The sequence below is a fragment of the Doryrhamphus excisus genome, chromosome 20 (assembly GCF_030265055.1).
Source record: "Doryrhamphus excisus isolate RoL2022-K1 chromosome 20, RoL_Dexc_1.0, whole genome shotgun sequence".
NCBI classification, from domain to species: Eukaryota; Metazoa; Chordata; class Actinopteri; order Syngnathiformes; family Syngnathidae; genus Doryrhamphus; species Doryrhamphus excisus.
Genome location: NC_080485.1, coordinates 10,657,215 through 10,683,352, shown reverse-complemented (window position 1 = coordinate 10,683,352; position 26,138 = coordinate 10,657,215). Strand labels below are relative to the sequence as shown.

The 26,138-nt window shown below is 40.3% G+C and overlaps 1 protein-coding gene across 1 annotated transcript in view; it reads left to right on the top strand.

The window, feature by feature from the left end:
- The window catches only part of kcnq5a (potassium voltage-gated channel, KQT-like subfamily, member 5a), an 80,359-nt gene that overhangs the window by 38,679 nt on the left and 15,542 nt on the right, over window positions 1-26,138 (top strand). The window contains exons 5-12 of the mRNA XM_058058024.1: window positions 10,033-10,123; window positions 10,400-10,526; window positions 10,628-10,803; window positions 10,901-11,026; window positions 12,661-12,771; window positions 14,382-14,477; window positions 19,383-19,477; window positions 21,220-21,246. Of these exons, the coding sequence (XP_057914007.1) occupies window positions 10,033-10,123; window positions 10,400-10,526; window positions 10,628-10,803; window positions 10,901-11,026; window positions 12,661-12,771; window positions 14,382-14,477; window positions 19,383-19,477; window positions 21,220-21,246 (849 nt within the window). The remainder of the gene's footprint in view (window positions 1-10,032; window positions 10,124-10,399; window positions 10,527-10,627; window positions 10,804-10,900; window positions 11,027-12,660; window positions 12,772-14,381; window positions 14,478-19,382; window positions 19,478-21,219; window positions 21,247-26,138) is intronic.

Below are 26,138 nucleotides of genomic sequence, written 5' to 3'. Positions count from 1 at the left end.
TGAAACCGCTTATGTCGACGCCCTTCGGATTGACTGACTGACTGATGCTGACTTAAGTGGTTGTTGACATAACCGAAGCTATACAATGACTTGGGACTTTATATTCGTGTATTACAATTTATATATTATATAATATATTTATATATTATATTACGGGCGGCATGGCGGTCTAGTGGTTAGCGTGCAGACCTCACAGCTAGGAGACCCGAGTTCAATTCCACCCTCGGTCATCTCTGTGTGGGGTTTGCATGTTCTTCCCGTGCATGCGTGGGTTTTCTCCGGGTACTCCGGTTTCCTCCCACATTCCAAAAACATGCTAGGTTAATTGGCGACTCCAAATTGTCCATAGGTATGAATGTGAGTGTGAATGGTTGTTTGTCTATATGTGCCCTGTGATTGGCTGGCGTCCAGTCTAGGGTGTACCCCGCCTCTCGCCCGAAGACAGCTGGGATAGGCTCCAGCACCCCCCGCGACCCTCGTGAGGAAAAAGCGGTAGAAAATGAATGAATGAATGAATATTATATTACAATCCTGGTGCTGACTTCCAGTTTAGAACTAAACTCATCCAGTGCTGTCCCCTGATGTCCAGCTCGAATGACTGTGGGTTCGCCGCCACGTTAGAGTCAAACAAACTGTTTTACACGGCCGTCGCATGCTTCCTTTGGTGTGTTTGTGTCTTATGAAAAGGCCTTTGAACTGTGTATAACCCAGACACCACAGTATGGACCACAGCTCGTGATGCTGTCCAGACCGCAGTGCATACATGTGTGTGTGTGTGTGAGAGAGAGAGAGAGAGATACTGCATGAAATGAAACATAACAGCAGCAGTAGTAAACCAGACACAAGAGTCACTAATATTCCATTACGTCGTGGCCTTTTCCAGCAGCTGGCTGCAAACAGTCAAATCATGCAGCTCCCATTAAACTGCAGATTAGCTGCTCCGGAGGAGAGGAGAAGAGAGGAGGTGGGTGGCGGTGGGACGGTGATTACAATTGCTTTATGTTTTAGGAATGAGAAGCATCCTTCTTGTTGTTCAAACGAGCACGCATCAGGCTTTATGTGTTTTATTGTTTAGTTTGGTTATTTTTTCATGTTGCGGCAGATTGTTGCGGAAAAACTGACCGACATTTGAACATAGAGCGCATGTGGTGAAAACGTGCAATGTATGCAAAGCTCAGCAGGGATCTCCAACTTTCATCACTATTAGATCATCAACTATGATATCAAGCTTACCCATGGGACAAAAAGGAGCGCCTAACTAACCGCATTGCTCCTTTTAAAAATAAACAATGATGCAAGAAAAGTCGAGCGGCGTTAGGTTTGATAAGGGATTGATCAAACGTGATGGCATCGATAGTTTATGGCAAGCGGTCAAACTGAAGCCATTGAGGTTTTGCAGACTAATTTTCATTGTTGCGTTAATGACAGCAGACATGGAGGGTTTCCCGCCCTACGGCATTCGTTTTTTAATTGACTTTGAAAGGCGTTTTTATGGAAATCGTCTGACACTAGCCACGTTTACATGAAGAGTTTTTCCTCTTTCCGAATGCCTTTTCCGAAAACAATGGTATACATGGAAAGGAATATTCCAATCTCTTGTCTACATGCGCCGCTATAATCAAACAGAATAGTCAATGGGGCATGCGCAGTAAAGCGTAAACATCAACATCACGTGATACAGACTTCCCCGAGTTTTTCTTTCCCTTGTTGGAATAACTCCGTATTGCCAGTTTTTCGTTCGTCCAGTCTTGAAATTTAGTTTGGATCAAAAACAAACTTTCCGCAGCAGTCCAGTGCCGATTGCTGGCCTCCATTTTTAAAACCGAAGAACGTCTGGAGCTGCGTGTTACGTCATATCTGAGCATGCGCTGAAAGAACGCACCCGGGATAAATTTAAAAAAGATCAATTAAATCTTGCTAATATTTTATAATTAAACTCAGGACATGTTTTATATAGATATATATTTTCTTTTTAAGAAAAAATGGACTTGAATGAAGTATAGAAGGGTTTAGATTCTGTTCCACAGATGGCGGTAATGCACACGAAAGCTGCTTGCCAACCGCCAATACACAACAGAAGAAGAAAAAATACACGTCGTATTATGGTAATGGTAATGGTTTTATTTCATTTGAACATGCATCAGATTACAATTGAATGCATCACATAATCAGTTCACAGTTCCACATGTCCAAAAGGAGTAGGAAGAAGCAAAGCTTATTAAATCCTACCCCTCCATCTGGTACTTTTACAATCAGTAACTGTTACATTTGTTCACTTCCTGCTTTCCATAATACAGTTTAAGTTTTTTTTTTTTTAATTATTATTATTATTATTTTTTAATAATGCACCCCGTACCGAAGTATGAGGTGATATGACCATACAATGACATTATGTGTACCATAGTAACTGTCCATATTGTGATATACATATATAGTACATCATGACTGGTTCAAGACTCTTCATCCTTGTATTTAGCTCATCCGTTGTGTATTGTTTGAGGTCCTTACTCAATCCTTATTAAAGAGTACTGTGGAAGTATTCCATTTGAGACACAGCAATTGTCCAACTTGAGTATTTTATTCCCTTCCTGCTCGTGGAGAAAAATGTGTTTTTCATGAGACATCTTGTATATGAGAAGCTGATATATGAGGCAGAATGGATGTGATTCATCACTTGGACATGAGAGTATAAAATCCATCCTCAAGAAGAAGACCGACTTAATAAAAACAGCCGAGGTGCGAGTGGAGCATCTCACACGGAGGCACAATCTTAGAAACAGATGTAGAGTCCTTTGCGTGTGTATGTGTGTTAATATATGCCCGTCTCCTACACAGATGCTTTCCATCATGAAGCCATATGTCACGCATTCAGACACGCTGACCAGTTGGAGGTCAAACAATTTCTTTGCGAGAATGTTTGTTTGAAACCAACGTCATGGCTGCACACGTTTCTCTCATGCTACTATCAGCCAAGCACATTACATCATAGTCTATCTTTCCATCAATGAAGGTATTTTCACAAGCTTTTTAGATTGTTTCATGTCTATTATTTGACTTTATGATGCCTCATTGAAGATGAAGTATTTAAATTTTTTATTAGTCTGCACGCCGACGCATCTCATCTCCACCAGACAGGAAGGAGAAAACATGAACGTCATTTGACTTACCTGCTACAGCGGTTATTCAGCCAAGGTTCCGAAGGTTTAATTTTCAAAAAGCAACGGATCGTAGGGGCCGTCACTGTTAATCTTCTATCTGTAAGACTTTAAAGGGGACCTATTATGCTTTTTTTCCACTTTTCTGACCTATAAATGTAGTTAGAATGTCGTATTCTCATGTTAAACGATGTCAAAGTTTCAGATAATGAGGGTTGCACATTTGGAAGTTAGCACTAAAAGGAGTTTGGGATGGCTCAAAATGCTCGGTTTCAAAAGGTGTGTGTCCTACATAGTCTTTGAGCATGAACTCGACTAGAGCTGTCCTATCTAGTTACTGTTGTGTGTCCTACATAGTCTTTGAGCATGAACTAGACTAGAGCTGTCCTATCTAGTGTGACTGGTGTGTGTCCTACATAGTCTTTGATCATGAACTAGACTAGAGCTGTCCTATCTAGTGTGACTAGTATGTGTCCTACATAGTCTTTGAGAATGAACTATGCCAGACCTGTCCTATCTAATGACTGGTGTGTTCTACATAGTCTTTGAGCATGAACTCGACTAGAGCTGTCCTATCTAGTTACTGTTGTGTGTCCTACATAGTCTTTGAGCATGAACTAGAGTAGAGCTGTCCTATCTAGTGTGACTAGTGTGTGTCCTACATAGTCTTTGAGAATGAACTATACGAGAGCTGTTCTATCTAATGACTGGTGGGTTCTACATAGTCTTTGAGTATGAACTAGACTAGAGCTGTCCTGTCTAGTGTGACTGGTATGTGTCCCACCTAGTCTTTGAACATGAACTAGACTAGAGCTGTCCTATCTAGTGACTGGTGTGTGTCCTACATAGTCTTTGAGCATTTTGAGCATGGACTAGACTGGAGCTGTCCTATCTAGTGACTGGTGTGTATCCTGCATAGTCTTTGAGCATGAACTAGACTAGAGCTGTCCTGTCTAGTGTGACTGGTGTGTGTCCCACATAGCCTTTGAGCATGAATTAGACTGGAGCTGTCCTATCTAGTGACTGGTGTGTGTCCTACATAGTCTTTGAGCATTTTGAGCATGAACTAGACTAGAGCTGTCCTATCTAGTGACTGGTGTGTGTCCCGCATAGTCTTTGAGAATGAACTAGACTAGAGCTGTCCTATCTAGTTACTGTTGTGTGTCCTACATAGTCTTTGAGCATGAACTAGACTAGAGCTGTCCTATCTAGTGTGACTGGTATGTGTACCACCGAGTCTTTGAGCATGAACTAGACTAGAGCTGTCCTATCTAGTGTGACTGGTATGTGCACCACCAAGTCTTTGAGCATGAACTAGACTAGAGCTGTCCTATCTAGTGTGACTGGTGTGTGTCCTACATAGTCTTTGAGCATAAACTGCTCAGATGAGATCTGAAAATGTGCACGGTCACAACAAACAGAGCGCACAGATGGGGGCGATACATGTTCTCGACAAAGCCACATGTGTACACACACACACACACACACATTGAGTCAGCCTCTCTGCTGACCCAACACCTCAGTCGGTAAAGCGGTGCGACCATCTGTGTTCCTAATGAACTGCTTCACCCTTCACACTCCCTCCCTTCTACAACACACCAAACTCACTCACACAGGATTTCATCATCATCATCTTTCAGGGTTATTGTTAATGAAAAAGAGGAAGTCGTGTGTGTGTGTAAGCAGCCGTGGGTTCTGTTTCGAGCGGTAGTTGCTTAGAAATCAAAGACAAATCACTTAGCGCTGCCGTCATCACTCCAGTAGATAAACATGATGGTGGTTAATAATACGTCTGCACTGTCCTTATACTTCTCTTTTTCATCATCTGTGAATGGAGCTCATCCTTGTTCCTCTATTTGTTGCCTTTGTTAATGTTTCATTCATTGTTTGTCATCTTTTGTTCGTTTTTGGGGCATCTTATCTTCATCTTAGTGCATCCTTTGTTAATATTTTTCCTGTCTTTGATACTGTTTTGTCATCTTTTTAGCTCTTTGTTTACCCTTAGTCGACTTCTTGTTATCTTGTTGACTGTTTTGTTTGTATTAATAAATAATATATAATATTTATACAGCACCTTCCTCTCAAGAACAGTTTTATATCAGTTAAAATTTACTAAAACAAAAGGACAATGTAGCATTTACTGTACGTAATGTAGTAGGTACTGTTGTTTCATCTTTGGTCATTTTTTAAAAGGGAACCTATTATTATGATAATTTTTCAACCCTTTGTATTGAGTTGTGGACTCCTGTAGAGCAGCCACACACAATAACCCACACAGAAAACTTTCTAGATCATCCAGAATCTGCACCTATTCCAGCTGTATTTCTTTGGATTTGTGTTTCCCCGCCAAAACTGTCTGATTTAATTTATTCCACCCATGGCCCGCCTCCGGTCACGCCCACTCCACTGTGATTGGTCACACGCCCAAAGTGCTTCCTAACTATGAACAAACTCCGCTTTCTGATATAGTGGGTTGACAAGATTTGTTGTTCAGAAAGCACTAGGTCTGGAATGATCATAAATAAATGTAATTAATTAATTAATCAGCCAATAAATGAAAATGAATTATCTAATTTTGCCGGCGTCAGTATATTGTCTTATGCATGCGCGTCTATCAGAGCGTTCCCTCTGTTCATTGGTTTCAGCACCTTGGTTCTTTTATTCCATAGAACAACTACATGAACAGAGTGGAGGTGGGGCCACTAGCATACACACACTGCAGAAGAGTGATACATAGTAGAAATGATATTAATATTTTGTCATATATTTTTTCCACTGTACTTTTCTTAAAAGTAACGTCTCGTCTTCATATTTAAACACCATTGTTCATTTTTACAATCATAGATAGATAGACTTCCTTTATTGTCATTGCACAATAACAGCAGTGAAATTGCCACCGTATAATTACATTATTAAATATGATATTTCCACAGTTTGATTCATTCATTCATTCATTTTCTACCGCTTATCCTCACAAGGGTCGCTGGAGCCTATCCCAGCTGTCTTCGGGGCGAGACACGGGGTACACCCTAGACTGGTGGCCAGCCAATCACAGGGCACATATAGACAAACAACCATTCACACTCACATTCATACCTATGGACAATTCGGAGTCGCCAATTAACCTAGCATGTTTTTGGAATGTGGGAGGAAACCGAAGTACCCGGAGAAAACCCACACATGCACGGGGAGAACATGTAAACGCCACACAGAGATGGCCGAGGGTGGGATTGAACTCGGGTCTCCTGGCTGTGAGGTCTGCGCGCTAAACACTCGAACACCGTGCAGCCCTGCCACAGTTTCATTTATAGATAATTTGTTCAAATTAGTTTTGTTTTTTGGGGGGAGTTTATCTCTTACTTACTATTTCATTCATTCTGGTTTCATTGAGTTCAAACTGCCCTCCATTCACTTTCTAGCATATTTTCCCTTCGTGTCTTCTTGAAGGAGCCTCCTAATATTTGACCACATCTTCAAGTGTGTCTTATTCAAAGTAAAATGTCTCATCTGGCACTGTTTTTGTCTTTCTTCTTTCCATCCTCTCCTCCTGCTCATCCTCCAGTCTCCATCCTTTTCTTTTTTTTGTTTTGTTTCCATTCGCTCTTTCGCCGCCTTGATTGAAAAGTTCTGCATGCTTGGCACCGTCACATACTGTAGATGATGGTACCAGGGGATAATGAGTGGAAAACTTTCACCTCTGACATATACCACATCCTCCTCTCTCACGCACACACACACACACACACACACATTTTATTCCTGCCTAGATGATTTATCGAATTGTGTCAGGAAGCTCTTAACACTTTAAACCTTTACAAAGTGTGTCTGCGGCCAAGTTTACGTGTTTTCTTTTGCTCTGAGATTCCTCGTTTTATGACTACTGCCGCTGTCGGTCAAATATTATTTTCACCATCAATCGAAAGGACGTATTTTACTGCCATACACATGGAAAAGAAAGCAAAGAATGATTTTAAAAGTAGATTGGACCATGGCTGACAAGAGCAAACCTTTGGGTTTAATCATAGCGCAGTGGTACTTAAATATTCATTGTCATGCCTCCTTAGATTTTTTTCCTCCCAGAAATTATTCTGGTGTACTGTAATATTCTTTATTTTACTTTATTTATGAGTGATGCTGTTGGATCGATATGGCCAATTACCCGCCTGAGTTTTACTCAGTATCAAATTGGAAAAGAAATCAGCTGCATCACACATCAGATGTTTTTAGCCGCATCACTGGGTAAGCCACAGTGGAAAAAAAAGAGGTGATGATGCAACTGCACACTAATAGATGTCACTTTTAGAGCAGTTTTAAGCCAGAAAAACAGCCAGAAGGTGGGCTAAGGTGGTGCTATGAGTTTGGTCTGTGAATTTGAATGGGAAAAAAACACAGTTCAGTTCCAAGTGTGCAAATTTTAAGTAGTTCATGGTGTTATATTTGTAAATTAATTGTTAATTCGATGTAAAACCACCCTTTGTTTATGTTGTGGTATAGTTGTTTATACAGGTATACTATATTTGAGATGTGGCTGCTCAGTGGATCAGTGGTTAGCATGTTGGCCACACAGTCAGGAAATTGGGAAGACCTGGGTTTGAATCTCCACTCGGGCATCTCTGTGTGAAGTTTGCATGGTCTCTCCTCTCACATTCCAAAAATGTTAATTGCCGATTCCAAATTGTCCATAGGTATGAATGTGAGTGTGAATGGTTGGTTGGTCTATATGTGCCCTGTGATTGGCTGGCACCCAGTCCAGGGTGTACCCTTCCTCTTGCCTGAAGTCAGCTGGTATAGGCTCCAGCACACCCCCGCAACGAAAAGAAAATTGAAAATTTCTCCCTTTTTTAGTTGGCAACTGATATTTTCCTGAAACTTACCTATGTTCTACTACTGATTACTAAAGAACGGAAAAAGGTAGAAACAAACTTTTTTTTCTTGTCGAAAGATTGGAGTCAAATTCTTAATTTGGTAGGTTCCATGGATATATATCCATAGAACACAATATTCTGTGTGCCTTGAAAAATTTGTTCAAATTGTCTAAAATGGCCGGGACTGAAGGATTGAATGAGTTAATATAAACAACACACATATTATGTGAATAATTTGCATCATTTTCCAATTGTATGTGCATTATGGATGAGTGGTGCAGGCCACACAGCTAGGAGACCCGAGTTCAATTCCACCCTCGGCCATCTCTGTGTGGAATTTGCATGTTCTTCCTGTGCATGCGTGGGTTTTCTCCGGGTACTCCGGTTTCCTCCCACATTCCAAAAACATGCTAGGTTAATTAGCGACTCCAAATTGTCCATAGGTATGAATGTGAGTGTGAATGGTTGTTTGTCTATATGTGCCCTGTGTTATTAACATTTGCAATGGCTGTTCTTAATGCTTTGTATCCTGAACTATTCTTGGAATCATTTCATGTTGGAAGCATCTGATGTCATAGCTTTTTATCAAAAATGACCATATAGGCACAAAGTGGTGTTATTTCAACCAATTTGAATGCTTTCATGTTTGATGGGGGTAAAAAAAATGTATAAAGAAACGAGAGAAGAAACAAGTGGCATCAAAGATTAAAGCCACGAGGAGTCCATCGACGGTGAAGTTGTAAACATGCAAGAGGCAGATGGCGTCCTCCTCCAAGACTTCTAGCACATGCATATGTTGCCTGGAAGCCCCCTTATGAATTTTAATTTGCCTTTGCTCATTAAGCTAGTTACCATATGACACAGAGGAGAGGAGAGGTGCATTCTGGGTCGCCGTGTTCACATTTTAATTGAATCTCCTCTTTTATTCGCTGTGCTTTGCTGTTACACCCTTAACATGAGATTGACTATATGCTTCAGTAGTGGATAGCGTTATAAATAACCAATACGGTCAATTTCAGCATAGCTAGACTACATCTACATTGTTTATGCAGAGATATGATAATATCAAGGGCGCTGTTTCTGAATAATTCATGTCTTTGAGCAGAGTTCTGAACACAGAAATCCCGGATATTTCCTGTCAAATTTTGTTAGAAGATAAACAAAATAAATTGCAATACAATTGAAAAGTAATGATAGCCAGAATGAAATGTCATTTTTCTGTCATTTTACTGTCAAATATTAAACAATTGAAAGTGTGTTTTTAATCAAAACTTTATCAATTGTATTTAAATAATTACATTTATTTTAAAATGTATTTCTCAACAGTATTTGAAAATGTTATTTGGATTGTCATATTGTAAAATCTATGAATGACAAATGTATTTTTGATTTTTAAACATATTTTTTAATGAAAATGAAAGAAATAAAAAAAAAACATTTAAAATTTTACAAAAAAATTCAAAAAATATTGGCGTTGCCAGATTTTAATTAGTAAGAATTTATAAAATGGATTTTTAATTTATGATTTAATGTATCTGTAATGAAATTTAATAAAATTGTTTTGGGTATTATTTTGAGTATTATTTTGTTTTGTTGAATTGTTATAATAATGTATTTTTTTATTTATATATTTGTAGATAATAAAATCTACGAGTATTATCATATTTTAAGCTAAATTAAATTTAAATTTATTTAAACGTATTTCTGAAAATGTTTGTTGTGCAGCCAATCAATGGACAGAAAGATGCAAACAAATAATAAACAGCGATATTCGCATTATGTCTGTGTTTCCCATGCACACAGTGTGGTAATCAAGTGTATCGCCATGGCAACAGCTATTTAATGAAGCTAATGTGAGTTTTTGGTGGCTCACAGAGGAGAAATAATCACATCATTGTGCGGGTCGCCTTTGTGTGTGTGTGTTGTACATCACCTAACATAATGAGACTGACCTTCACCTCTTTGTTTGTTCAATGGGCTAATTGCGTGCGGGTGTGTTTGTGTTTCCACAGGTTCATCCTGGTGTTTGGATGTTTGGTTCTGTCTGTGTTCTCCACCATCCCTGCTCACCAGGAATTCTCCTCACACTGTCTGCTTATCCTGGTAGGACACACAGACACAATTATCTGCAATCAAGACGTGTGTTTTTTTGACTGATGAACTTGTAATTAAAAACTGAGTGACAGCTCATCATTCTGTCATTGGTTAGCATTTTAAAGACAGCAGTACTGTTGTGTGGCCTGACACCAACATACAGTAGCAGTGCACGAAGCAGAATAGCATCACTGTCGTTGTCATGGTGACTCATGATGACCAGCCAAGACACATCTTACTGGTAGTCACAACATAACTTTGTGTGTGTGTGTGTGTGGTGTGCAGGAGTTTGTGATGATTGTCGTGTTTGGCCTGGAGTATATCATCAGAATATGGAGCGCCGGTTGCTGTTGCCGTTACCGAGGCTGGCAGGGACGCCTCCGCTTTGCCAGGAAACCTTTTTGTGTCATAGGTAAGTCCATGTTTAGGTAAAATGTTATAAGAGATAAAGATGACATAGTAGTTATAAGGATGTCAACTTGAGGATGTTCAGTCATCTTTTGTCACACCCAGACATTATCGTACTCATCGCTTCCGTGGCCGTGGTTTCGGCCGGAAGCCAGGGCAACATTTTCGCCGCTTCCGCCCTGCGCAGTCTTCGCTTCCTGCAGATCGTACGCATGGTACGCATGGACCGAAGAGGAGGGACATGGAAGCTGCTAGGATCTGTGGTCTATGCACACAGTAAGGTACAAGTCATGGAAGATCTAATAACTAAAAGCATTCAGATAATTGGTGAGTATGTGGAAATTATTTTTTTATAGCATACTTTTTCACCATATACAGGAGCTGGTGACGGCCTGGTACATCGGCTTTCTTGTGCTTATATTTTCCTCCTTCCTGGTTTACCTGGTGGAGAAGGAAGAAAACAAAGATTTTGCTACCTATGCTGACGCCCTGTGGTGGGGCACGGTGAGCGGCCTTTTCAGTGTCTTTTCTGGCGTATCGCTGTGTCCTTCATAAGAGCATTTTCTACACTTTTCAAGGAATTTTGGGGGTGATAAAATACATATTTTGCCTAGCCCAGGGGTCTCAAACTCAATTTACCTGCGGGCCACTGGAGCTAGGGTCTGGGCAAGGCTGGGCTGCATCAGGTTTTCTAAAAAAAAAAAAAACGCATTTATTATTTTCTACAATAAAAGCTCTGATAAAACATTCCACTGTTCTCAAATATCTTAATTTTTATTTTTCTGCACAAATTAAGATGAAAAATAAATAAACAAATAAAAAATAAAGAATATCAGTAATAAATAAAAATCAGAAATAAATAAATATAATAATAATAATAAAACGGCAAAAGAAACCATATATTTGGTGGGTAGACAAATTATTTTTTTCAGATTAAAATGAACAAAGCATTATTAGAAACCTGTAGACATGACAAAACACGACTATAGTCACATTTATACTTTTTTTTATTTACAACATATTGCGCAACTGCAGGTTCTTGAGACACATGCTAACTCGCAAACTAGAGCGCTAGCGACCTAAACGGTAGCCTTCAAGTTATTTCCTTTAAACTTAAATAGCCAAAAACGTACCACTTCCACACGGATAGGGAGGATAACTATTAACAGTTATTTAACCTTTAACATGAACATTAATCAAACATTAATAATTTTTTCTGGGTACATGATACCATACAGCATCCATATCAAACTTGCGCGGGTCGCACTAACATTAAACTTTCATATCAAGGCGGGGGCCTCAAACTAGTGTCCTGTGTGCCACATTTGGCCCGCGGGCCGCGTGTTTGAGACCCCTGGCCTAGCCTAATGTGATACTGTTTTTTTACATACCAGGTCTGTCGATATATTTCTATTTCTGGTGTCTTTGCGATGTTAATGACAACTACACTTTCCTGTCACACTCTGCCGGTTTCCCTTTATCGTCGTTATCCCAAGCCCATTACACTGTGACGCTCCATCTAAACTAGAGATGGACCAATCAATACATTCAATTTTCTGCTGCTGCCAGGGGAAGTCGGCCTGTTATTGAACGCCGAATGTGGGAATGGCAGTAATTGATGAAACTTTGAAGCATCTTTCTCCCTGATTGACAATACCTTCATTCAATCACAAGTATTTGAACACACAAATTTAAAAAAATATATTAAATATATGTGATAAGAGTGGAGAGAAAAACGGAAAAAGCAGAAAACAGTTTTGCGATGTACAAATATTAATTTTTGAACGCATATTGTTTTGAGAAATGACCCCAACCAGCCGGAACTACTTTCTTCAACGGCCAAAAACTAACCAGAACTCTGCTAAAACGCTGACAAAGTAAGGGGAAAGTCACTGTTGATGCACTACACTGCAGATGGGGTATTGACGTCATGTAACAATATAAAGAACACTAATAAAAATATGCAAAAAACACAAAACTGAAGGTTGTTAAATATATAATGTATGGTTTTAGCCTGTTTAGTTATCAAACTGGCCTCTAAAAGTTGGGCACCCCTGCCTTACACAATTATGATGAATGTAATAAGTCATAATCGATCGCAATGTCTATAGTAGAGATTTCACACTCTGCCCTTTCAGATCACCCTGACAACCATCGGCTATGGTGACAAGACCCCGCAGACCTGGACGGGGAGGTTGCTGTCTGCTGGATTCGCTCTTTTGGGAATCTCCTTCTTTGCCCTGCCAGCTGTAAGACACAGACACTATGGTCATGTTGTGGTGGTAGTGTATTGTATCGGAGGCATCTTGTCCAAAATGTTACATTAGACATATTTAGACTGTTTAAAGGGCTTTAACGCTGTTTTGTGTGTCTGTAGCATGAATGAACTATTTGTCTCCAATAGAGTGTGTGTCTCCAAGAAGCACTATTGTGCACTTTATCCACAGTTTACATATACAGTACACTAACTCTGTTGTTATCCACTGTAATAGTTGCCATATATCAGATATGACAAGGCAACGTTAAAGGGGAACTGCACTTTTTGGGAATGTTGCCCATCATTCACAATCCTTATGTGAAACATGAACACATTTATTTCCCTTTTCTGTGCATTATAACACGAGAAAACAAGTTAATTTCAGCTAGCTAACAATGCTGTAATTGGGATACACTTATTTCGATTATGAAACCATGCAACGTTGTCGAGATTTTTTTTTTTTACAGGACTTCATAGTCCTGTAGGACTATAGGTGTATCCCAATGACAGCATTGTATGCTAACTGATATTAACTTGAAATTAACTCTCGTGTTTTAATGCACAGCAAAGTGAAAATAAATATGTGTTCATATTTCACGTAGGTATATCCCAATGATAGCATTGTAAGCTAGCTGATATTCACTTGAAATTAACTTTTTTATTTTAATGCACAGCAAAGTGAAAATAAATATGTGTTCATGTTTCTAATAGGTGTATCCCAATGATAGCATTGTAAGCTAGCTGATATTAACTTGAAATTAACTCTTATGTTATAATGCACATAAAAGGGAAATAAATATGTGTTTATGTTTCACATAGGTGTATCCCAATGATAGCATTGTAAGCTAGCTGATATTAACTCTTGGGTTATAATGCACATAAAAGGAAAAAAAAATATGTGTTCATGTTTCACATAGGTGTATCCCAATGACAGCATCGTTAGCTAGCTGATATTAACTTGAAATATAACTCTCATGTTATAATGCACAGAAAAGGGAAATAAATATGTGTTCATGTTTCACATAGGTGTATCCCAATGATAGCATTGTAAGCTAGCTGATATTAACTTGAAATTAACTCTCATGTTATAATGCACATAAAAGGAAAAGAAATATGTGTTCGTGTTTCACATAGGACTTGGGCTGGCTTAGCTATGCTGCCCCGAGGCCTAGACTGCTTAGGAATCTCCCTTGATAAGACTGAGTTTTCCTTTTCTTTTTTTTTCCTGTATCTTTCCTACCTCTATATCTTAGTCTGCTTATATGAACCATTGCTGTCATCATGGGACTATTATTGTTGTTATGGCAGTGCTTATGCCCCCTCTATCCTGTTTTCTCTCCCTCTCGCTACCATTTATCTCTCTATTCAGTTTATTTATCCCAATTGGTTGAGACAGACAGCCGCCCCACAGAGGTTTTATTCCCTTGCCTCTATCCCTAAGCGCTTGCTCACGTGGGCTTCAGTTGGATCTCTTTTAATATATGCAGAGCCTCCGTGTATAAAGTGCATAGAGATAGTTTCTATGTGTGAATTGGGGCTATATATCAATAAACTATATCAATAGAATTGACTTGGCTTGAATTGACTCTAGGCTTCTTTCAGGGCATCCTGGGCTCAGGTTTCGCCCTGAAGGTACAGGAACAACATCGCCAGAAGCATTTTGAAAAGAGGAGAAACCCAGCAGCCAGCCTCATCCAGGTAACGCACACAGACACTCACTGCATCCCTTGTCTTGCAGCAGCTGAGTGGAATCAAACCGCATGCATCTGATGTCACCCTTTTGTCGTGCACCACCATGTTTGCCTACGTGCTTTCAGCGCCGCTCGTCTAATCAGAGTGTGTGATGAAGAGTGATGTGTGCCTGTGTGCGTCGTCTGGTGGATGTATAGCCGGTAATTAATTACGCCAGGCAGGCTGGGGTCGGACAGCGAGGAAGCTTGATGGGGTGAGTGAGCCGTTACCATGGTGATCACTCCCAGGACATAGGTATGCACAACTTCAAGCCGACTTCTGAGAATGATGCATCATATTCAATAAGCTATGTGTGTGTTTTCTGGGGGCGTTTGCACATAAAGTCAATATTAGATTGCGTTTGTGCATTGACGGTGAGGTCAGTTGTAAATGTGTTTTGTTGCACAATATAGTATTGTCTATTCAATCTGCAGTAATTGGACATAATTAGAGCTGTTAATATTGGTATATGTAATGCCATACTATTGCGGAAATGACGCTACTAGCTAATGACACAATATAATAATAAGTAATAATAAATAAAGTAATAATAATAATAATAGTTAATAATAATTCAGCTCCAGAACCCTCTCTCTTTACTTACCATTGTTCGTAAGCTAGCAAGCCGAAAGCACAATCCAGGTTTAAGCACTATATACAGTCGTCCATCCCTACACCGGGGTTCAAACATCACTCCCTCACTATATTGCGTTATTTAAAAAAAAAAAATCATTAATAAATGATTGTGCATGGCGGTCAAGTGGTTAGCACTCAGGCCTCACAGCTAGGAAACCCGAGTTCAATTCCACCCTCTGCCATCTCTGCGTGGAGTTTGCATTTCCGGGGTTCCTCCCATAAAAACATGCTAGGTTAATTAACGACTCCAAATTGTATGAATGGTATGAAAGTGAGTGTGAATGGTTGTTTGTCTATATGTGCCCTGTGATTGGCTGGCGACCAGTCCAGGGTGTACCCCGCCTCTCGCCCGAAGACAGCTGGGATAGGCTCCATGAATGAATGAATAAATGATCATGAGTGAATGTGCCATATTGTTAGTAAAGAAAAAAGAAAGAAAAATTCATATTTAAGCGACCTGTAGCTATTCTAACCATTTTTGAGCATGAAAATTGCTAAATGAAGTAACAAAATGAACTAAAATATAAATTCAAAACAGAAAACCAGAAGTTTGTACTGTATTCTACGCTGACTACTCGACAGGCACTAGACTCGTCACTGAGAAGGCATTTTATTTACGTCTTAAATGGTTTACATACTTTTATTTCGTCTACTATAATTGAGTAATACGATTATAAAGCCAAAACACAACTTAAAGAGATTTTTTGAATTTTTTTTGTGTAGTACATCAATGGAGACTTACCCCCACGATTGGTCCTATGATCCCAATTCTGGTAGGATTTAAATGAGGACGAACGTAGCTTAACTGTCTTGCTTATCCAGGCACCCCTCACAAACAGTAGGAAATTACAAAACTCTCGCTATGATACGTGCCGAGCAATACGTCAGAACGCATCGTTACACTAAGGAAGGACAATGTCACTTTTGCTCTTTTTAAGTAACTTTTTAAATTTAACCTCCATGATGCCTCCCCCAGGAGTAGGACAGACGCTTCTGGTGGCAGCGCCTTAAAAAAAAAAAAAAAAGGACAGTAAAAGTGAAGAGTGAAGTTAAATTAGACCTCGTAAAATGCTCGATGGAGCAGCGTAGTGGTTTCATTATTTCCTCCTTCCAATAAGCGTGTCTGTTTGCAATAGGGATAAAAGTTTCGTTTTTTATTACTGTTTGATTTAATCTTTTTATTTTATTTTATATGTTCTTCATCTATTCTTCTTAAAGTGTGAGTGACTTAGCAGATAGTTTATGTACAATTTGGATAGAAGATCCAACTTCCAAGGCTTGTTTGTAACCCAAGGATCACCTGTAGTGTAAGTAGAAGTAGTATAATACCCATCCAACCGTTTTCTATACTGCTTATCCTTATTAGGATCTTGGGGGTATGCTGGAGGTGGGAGGCGGGGTACACCCTGGACTGGTCACCAGTCAATCACAGGGCACATATAGACAAACAACCATTCACACTCACATTCATACCTATGGACAATTTGGAGTCGCCAATTAACCTTGCATGTTTTTGGAATGTGGGAGGAAACCGGAGTACCCGGGGAAAACCCACGCATGCACGAGGAGAACATGCAAACTCCACACAGAGATGGCCGAGGGTGGAATTGAACCTGGGGTCTCCTAGCTGTGAGGTCTGCGCGCTAACCACATGTCCACCGTGCAGCCCCACGGCCTTAGTATAATACTATTAATTAAACTATTTGGGATAAGTCTAGTTTCGGCCTTTTAAAGGGACGAATATTGTGATTAGCGTCGATGGTTACGATCTGAAAATAACCAAATGTTTATTTTAACAATGTGTCACGTGCAGTGTGTGTGTGTGTGTGTGTCATCCTCTGCCTTTTCTTGGCTTCTATTTCCCCTGCAAGCTCCAGTGTTGCCAACTTGGACTTTGTTGCTAAATCTGGCTAGACGCTGACAGGCGTTGGCTGGGATAAAATATTAAAACGATTTATTTTTATGACGAGATGGCCAGTTTTCATATTTGTAGCTGTAAATGTAATTCAGGTGTTTTTACTTACTTTTTTTGTTTCTCCTATGTCTCTCTATTATGATCCTACAACATGATATGTAAATGATATGCAAATTAGCATATTGGCAAATTTGCAATCTGCTTTTTTTTTCCGAGGAGTTGGCAACAGTGACAAGCTCATAAAACCTTTTCCCCAGCAGGTGAAAGAAATCTTGATAGCAGACTTATTGTGTTTAAATGTGATTACGCTGCTCGCCTGTCAATCATTCATCACACACATCTCTCCATACCGCCACACAGGGGCGGGAAATCACCACCATCACCACCATCAGCACATCGCCACCACTGGTCCGTTCTCACTAATTGGCCGTCACCTTTAGTTTTTAAAAGATGACTCTAAAGTGGGCTCCAACGTGACCTGCTCCTGTCAGGTGATTGGTGGTCGTGTTCCCGCCCCTTGTCATGTTTCTGTGAGGGCCTTCTGGACTTGTCACTCTCCTGGCGCCATTAGCGGGTGTTCACACATGATGCAAAAGTGCACACTCTAATGTGTGAGGCCACACAGTATGAGTGAGTAGGCGTGGTGCCTGAATGGCCTGCAGATGTTTGATTCCCATTTGGAGCCGTTTATAAGAATTGTTGTGTTTTCACTGCCGATTGCGAGTTTGTTTGTTAGGTAGCAGGATTTCACCAAAACTACTTCAACAGTTGCAGTAAAGCTTTGTGGAGAATGACTGCAAGACTTTGTTGACGGGAACATTTACATAAAAGTGACCATAGGCTGTTATAATGATGGTTTTGGACCCTTATAATGCTTTAAAAAATATAAAAAGTGGAATATTTTAAAAAGAATGGCATCTTTGTCAATTGAAAATTTGAAAATTGTTATGAACTGTTCTCTGAACTGGTACACACAGTGACATCGCAGGGTAAAAGAAAATAAATCCTATGACGCCATCTGGTACTTTTACAATCAGTAACTATTACATTTGTTCACTTCCTGCTTTCCTAATATAATTTAAGTTTTTTTTTTTGATTTTTTTTTAAAACTTAATTTAATTTAATTTAATTATTTTTTGCCGCGTACTGAAGTACAAGGTTATTGCGATTGTCTCATCAATGTGATTGTCCGACTATTTTAACTGCGTCGTTGCTGTGTAAATAATTATGTTGTGTAACCTTATTAATGCATGACACTGTCAATTATTCCAGAAAATAGGTAAATTTTCCTTATTTCACATATTTTCCGCTAAATACTGACAATAATGACAAACTTTTTTGTGCTTGATATCAAAAACATGTTTGCATTGTCTCTAAAAGACCACTTTTTGCACATTTTCCTATGTGCAAATTATTCCAGAAAATAGGTACATTTTCCTTATTTCACATATTTTTCTCTAAATACTGAAAATAATGACAAACTTGTTTGCTTGATATCAAAACCATGTTTGCGTGGTCTCTAAAAGACTACTTTTTGCACATTTTCCTATGTGCAAATTATTCCAGAAAATAGGTACATTTTCCTTATTTGACGTATTTTTCTCTAAATACAGAAAATAATGACAAATTTTCTTGTGTTTGATATCAAAACCATGTTTGCGTTGTGTCTAAAAGACTACTTTTTGCACATTTTCTTACTACATGGTGTGGCCACTCACTCTAAAGCTTAACTGTGAAAAGTGAGGTAAAGACTACAGGGCCTCCAAGATGGCTGCCAGCTGGTGACACGCTCAGGATGCCATGTTTATGTCACATGATCACATATTTCACATTCCCTTTTGCCTCACCACATCTGTGCCATTGCCCCTTTGTGTCGTCTTTCTGTGTGTGTGTGTGTGTGTTTGTGTGTGTTTGTGTGTGTCATGTGGTCCTCCACCAGGCGGCTTGGCGTCTGTACTCCACTGACGGTGCTCGTCCCTACCTCCGAGCCACCTGGCATCACTACCAAAGTGCCCTCCCCCCCTTCAGGCATGTATCCTCCCCGCTGCCCGCTCTCCACCCACCACCACCAAAACCACCACCGCCTCCTCCTTCCAACAACCCACCCCCGTCCCACACGGTGCATCAACAGTACTCCCATCACAAAATAACCTAATCAGCTTTTTCTCTTTGTTCCTCTTCTCACTACTTTAACTCCATCACCTTGTGACCCCTCCCCTTCCCTTCTTCCCTCCCTCGACCACCTTCCCTCCTTTCCTACTCTGGCCTTTGTTTACATTTCCAATCATGACCTCTTCCCTCCTTCTTGACTCTGCACGTAGTGTGTCTGGCGTAGTTACGCTGCCGATGAGAACTCGGTTTCCATTGCTACCTGGAAGCCTCATTTGAAGGCATTGCATACCTGCAGCCCCGCCAAGTAGGTGACCTGACTTACTGACCTACAAACATGGCCGCTGCTGCTGCTGAAAAGCCCTTCTTCGCCTCACGTCTGCTCCTCGGCTGCCGCCGCCCGGCGCAGCCTCAACACACGTCTTTCTACCTCCATCTTTTTCACCTAGCGACCACTATGTCGGTGCACGTGACTCTCTTCATACTTCCTCCTCTGGCATGTTGAGCCGAGCATGCGTCGCTCTTGCCACCCGCTCGCCACGGGCGTCATTCTTACCTATCTTAACACCGGCCACAATATTAGGAACGCCTGCATGTTCTCCAAAAGAGCTACTAAAAGGGCTATGCTCATTTTTGAGGTATCATTTTCAACAAAACATTGTTGTTGTGTGCATACATCATAGTGAGAAGTGTTTCTAATATTTTGGCTACCTTATATCATATGTCTAACATGGAAGAGACAAAATATTAGAAACACAACATACATCAGGGGTCTCAAACACTCGGCTTGCGGGCCAAAAGTGGCCCAAATGTGCGGCCCGCGCAAGTTTGATATGGATGCTGTATGGTATCATGTACCCAGAAAAAAATTATTAAGTTCGATTAATGTTCATGTTAAAGGTTAAATAACTGTTAATACTTATCCTCCCTATCCGTGTGGAAGTGGTAAGTTTTTGGCTATTTAAGTTTAAAGGAAATAACTTGAAGGCTACCGTTTAGGTCGCTAGCTCTCTAGTTTGCGAGTTAAAGTCTCAAGACCCTGCAGTTGCGCAATATGTTGTAAATAAAAAGAGTATAAATGTGACTATAGTCGTGTTTTGTCATGTCTACAGGGCTCTAATAATGCTTTGTTCATTTTAATCTGAAAAAAATAATTTGTCTACCCATCAACTATATGTGGTTTCTTAAGTTTTTATTATTTGCCCTTTTATTATTATTATATTATATTATATTATTTATTTATTTTTCATCTTATTTTGTGTAGAAAAATAAAAAGTAAGATATTTGAGAACAGTGGAATGTTTTATCAAAGCTTTTCTTGTAGAAAATTGGAACCAAAGCGAAGTTTTTTACATTTTTTTGTTTTTAATAAATGCGTTTTTTTTTTGTTTTTTTTTTTTAAAACCTGATGCGGCCCAGTCTCACCCAGACCCGAGCTCCAGTGGCCCCCAAGTCAATTGAGTTTGAGACCCCTGGCGTACATAGTCATACCATGTAGATGTGCTGTACAGTATGTATACACATCCAACATCCGCAATGCCTCCTAAGAACATTAACAGTAATAATATTATGACTCAAAAGTGAGCATCGTTATCTTCAGCATGTGTACCTAATAAAGCGCCCAATCTCGTAAGTTAAGTCCGATCATATATGAGAACAGAAGACAAGAGTTCACGTATCGACCCAACGTCCCTACAGAGCTTTATCGAATAAAAAGCCAAGGAAAAGCCAAGCTAAACATGTTGAATTAGCAAGACGCCATTTGCTTTGGCGCTTCTTTTGTTGTTTTAGATGTTTTACCAGCCAAACGTTCCACGCAAGGCCTCATCCGCATGCCACATCCACGACTTTATACCTTCGCCGGTTCCCACGCCTTTCCACATTGTCTTCTTCTTCTTCTTCTTGTGGTTCTTGTGCACGGTTCACAGCTTGCATGCGTTACCTTCTTGGCCTCCTTAGCGGAATGTTCTCTCGTAGAGGCTATTTTTAATCCTCTAGAAGACTGACTTCTCTCCCTTTGTCTCCTCCTCATCGCACTAACCATCGAAGGAAAGAGCAGGGCGAGGCCACTTACAGGTTTGTATGATTCTCCACCCCTTCGTTGCTACATTTACAAATACACACACAAAACCAACAATGGATGACCATGGTTTGCTGCTCAAGGAAATGTGCAACCAGATTTCAACCTTCAGTGTTTACATGTGTATTTATGTCTAGCGAGTTGTACCGATTGTGACCGATTGATTGTTGTATTGGTTCAAAGCTGAGGCTTGAGACACTTGCTGGTCATAATATTAGATAATATTAGGTACCGGAGTTGTGTGCTTAAAAGTGAGTACACTATACAGTAGAATGAATATTTCTATACAGCTTGTATAGCAGTATAGTTTACTATTCTCACAGCCATTATTATTGCTGCCAAAATAGCAAGAGTCATAACTGTGTCTTGTACAGAGCTGCATGAGTGCTGCCACTACTGGAATACCTGTTGTGACACTTTCAGCATATTTTGTCTTCCACAGTGGTGCGCAGTTCTGCATGCCACTGAGTAAATTGATAGTAAACAGGTGTGTAGTATGCAGGGCTGCGTTCGAGTGTGCCATAAAGATGTGTGGCACGCATACTGTAATTTCTGTGAACTTTTTTCATGAACGCACCGCAACTTGTGCCTAAACAAAGCGTATCAAAGCGTGTCTCATTCACATGAATGGGTTAACTTTTCCGCCACCTCTTAGAGCAAGTCGGGGTGAATTCTGTAGCCTCTAAGTTTTTTTTATTATTGTTAGTAAGTGATCATAATGTCCAAAGCAATGTCTTCAAGTTAGCAATTCCCTGTCCTGAACTGTCAGTGCCTCCTTTTTTTGTAGTTTATGCCTCCTTCCTACTCTTTCCGCATCCTCTTTTTACAACTGCGAGGTAATATAAACCTAGCTTTCTCTTCTGCATGAGCTTCTTCTCTGGAGTTCATCATCGTCCCTTGCAAATAGAGGAATTAATAAAGGTAGCATGACGTGGGACGCAGCAGGAACAAATATTGTCGCAATTGCCTCATGGATGCGGGAAGTGGTGGTGACAATGCGGGAATCATGACTCACTAGACGTAAACAGTACTTGACGTGGTGTAAATAAGTCGTGTGGGAGTGTGGGTCATTTTGTGCCAGTACGCACCATTTTTCGATGACGAATAGCATGCCGAGTGCGGACTTAAATAGAATGCAAAGAGTAGACTAGTCTTCAATAAATAAATGACATCGCTTCAGAGTGCCTTCATTCTGAAATTTCACCCAAAATCTGTTGTGAAAATGAAAGTGAAAGTCTTACAAAGTCTTACAAAGTAAAGTCAATGAGGGTAAACATAAACTCCAACATATACACTACTGTACTCTGGACTCACTTGTGTTGATATCTATCTATTTTTCTGTGGTTGTAAAGTCATATTGGGTGTTTTGAAAGGATCTCATATACATAAAGAGGGTTATTGTTATAAGAGCCCTGTTTTGTAAGCAAAGGTAAGTGGTGAAAAAAACACTATTTCCATTCAAATTACTGCACTTCTTCAAACCTAACTGGAAGACATATCACCCTTGTCAAAAGATGCATGCAGTGTGTCATATACATTCATTCATTCATTGGGGTGCTGGAGCCTATCCCAGCTGTCTTCGGGCGAGAGGCAGGGTACACCCAGGACTGGTCGCCAGCCAATCACAGGGCACATATAGACAAACAACCATTCACACTCACATTCAGGGTCGCGGGGGTGCTGGAGCCTATCCCAGCTGGGGTACACCCTGGACTGATCTCCAGCCAATCACCAATCAATGACTCCAATATTTCATCACAAAAAAGTTTGTTTCTACCTTTTTCTGTTCTTTATTAATCAGCAGTAGAACATAAGTTTCAGGTAAATATCAGTTGCCAACTAAAAAAGGGAGAAATTTTCCATTTTCTTTTCCTCATTTCGGGGGTATGCTAGAGCCTATACCAGCTGACTTCAGGCGAGAGGCAGGGTATACCCTGGACTGGTCGCCAGCCAATCACAGGGCACATATAGACAAACAACCATTCACACTCACATTCATACAATTTGGAGTCGCCGATTAACCTAGCATGTTTTTGGAATGTGGGAGGAAATCGGAGTACCCGGAGAAAACCCACGCATGCACGGAGGAGAACATGCAAACTCCACACAGAGATGGCCGAGGGTGGAATTGAACCCTGGTCTCCTAGCTGTGAGGTCTGCGCGCTAACCACTTCTCCACCGTGCCGCCCGTGTCACTTACATATACATATATATTCATGAGGCACATGAATACCGTTAAAAACTAAGGTTTTCCCTGATTTGTCATGTCATGCTAATATTGTTTAATAAGCTCTGGCTTGTATTCCCCACACTCAAAGATGGAAAGTATTTTGGTGGCCAATTGGTTTGGCGTTCAAATCTCTCCTTGGGCATCTCTGTTTGGCGTTTGCATGATCTTTCTTCCCACATCTCCAAAATCTTAACTGAAGACTCTGGCGACCAGTACAGTCCTCTTGCCAGAAGTCAGCTGGGATAGGCTCCAGCACACCCTAATGATAACAAGTACTGTAGAAAAGATTTTTGGAAATATTGGCATGTTGATGTTTCAGCTTTTTGTTTTCCTACACTCTAGTTAAGACAGACAAACATGCTCGTCATCCTCAAAGCAAATATTTAATTAGACCCGCCAGTGCTCGCATCCAGAATTCCGAGGCCACATCAATCCCTACCTTTTAATTAGAAATTCCTTTCTTAGACACTGTTGTGGCGAAAAGCCCAATTTGCACTCGTCAAATCACACTTTTGGACACCTTTTATGGTACTGTTTGTTAGCTTTGCAGGCCGTCGGCTAAATTTGCGAGTAGCTTTTGTTTTAGCAAATGTATAAACATCAACTGTGGGGTTTATTTGAGCCACTCAACCACTCAACTATTTTGTTTCATTTAGATTAAAGTGCCCGAAACCACTACAGCTGTCACATTTCAGCAAGCGTATGATTCTGTCTTGTAATGGAACAATACTATAGAAAGTATAGATTCATTAAAAATGGGAATTTCAGACATAGTGTGACATTGTGATTAATCATGATTAATTGATTTGAAAACGGTGATTAATCTGATATTAAAATGGTAATATTTGAATATTTGACAGCATTTAATCCACCACTGCGAGGGTCACGGGGGTGCTGGAGCCTATCCCAGCTGACTTCAGGCGAGAGGCGGGGTACACCCTGGACTGGTGGCCAGCCAATCACAAGGCACATATAGACAAACAACCATTCACACTCACATTCATACCTATGGACAATTTGGAGTTGCTAATTAATCTAGCATGTTTTTGGAATGTGGGAGGAAACCGGAGTACCCGGAGAAAACCCACACATGCACAGGGAGAACATGCAAACTCCACACAGAGATGGCAGAGGGTGGAATCAAACTCGGGTGTCCTCACTGTGTGGCCTGTATTCTAACCACTTTGACGCTGTGCAGCCTTGACAGCATTAATTATTATATATAATATTAATATATTATAAATAGGGCGGCACTGCAGTCGAGTGGTTAGCACGCACACCTCACAGCTAGGAGACCAGGATTCAATTCCACCCTCGGCCATCTCTGTGTGGAGTTTGCATGTTCTCCCTGTGCATGCGTGGGTTTTCTTCAGGTACATGCTAGGTTAACATGCTAGGTTAATTGGCGTCTCCAAATTGTCCATAGGTATGAATGTGAGTGTGAATGGTTGTTTGTCTATATGTGCCCTGTGATTGGCTGGCGACCAGTCCAGGGTGTACCCCGCCTCTCGCCCAAAGACGGCTGGGATAGGCTGCAGCACCCTCCGCGCCCCTTGTGAGGAAAAAGTGGTAGAAAATGAATGAATTAATATATTATAATAAATATTATAATATATTCTTTTTAGATTTTATATTTGTGAATATGCACCCATCTTCTACTAAGTACCAACTCACTAAATATTTGAATGTTTTTGAATGTGATAGTTTAAAGGGAGGTGGCTGGAACGAGAAGACTTTAATTAACGTAATTCACATTTTACCCTTTGACAACAACTGGCAGCCTCATGTAGATCCTGGCATTTCAACGTATTCTACATTTCTACATTCTAAGACACACAAAATGTGCTCGTCATCCTCAAAGCAAACTTTTAATTAGGCCCACCAGCGTCCGCATCCAGCATTCCCAGCCTCACAAATCCCTCACTTTAATTAGGCTTTCCTTTCTTAGAAATTCGTGTGGCGCAAAGCCCAATTTGCACTTGTCAAATGGCACTTTTGCACACCTTTTATGTTGCTGTTTCCTAGCTTAGCTTGGCGCACACTAAACAGCTGGCGGCTTTTGTTTGAGCAGACATGTAAACATCGACAATACCGTTAAAAAAATTACTGTCATTTGGATTAAAGTGCCAAAAACAACTACGGGATCTTACAAAAAGAAGAAAAGCCATCACAATGCAGCATGTCGGCAGCACTCGTGCATGCTACCACCACGCTTGACTGTAGGAAGAGACACAACTATCGTGCTACTTACTTGCGTACACAAGCTGTACACTGACTACTCTAAAGGTAAACCTTTCTATGGTATATATTATATACTATAATAATGTACTATAATAAAATAAGGTTCCCAAGGGCGTTGATCATGCACTGCTTCATAATGTACATGTTGGAATTTATATTTACCCTCAATGAACCGCAGCTCCCCCAGTGTCGGCAGCACTCATGCACACCACCACCACCATGCTTGACTGAAGGAAAGACAGTTATCTTGTTACTCACTTGCATTTTCAGTAAATAGAAAATCTATACTGCTAAACAAGCTGTGCATTGACTACTCTAAAGTGTATTTTCTATGGTACATATTATATAATAATAATAATAATAACATACATTACTATAATAAGCTCAGCTTCCCAAGGGAGGGGATCATGCACTGCT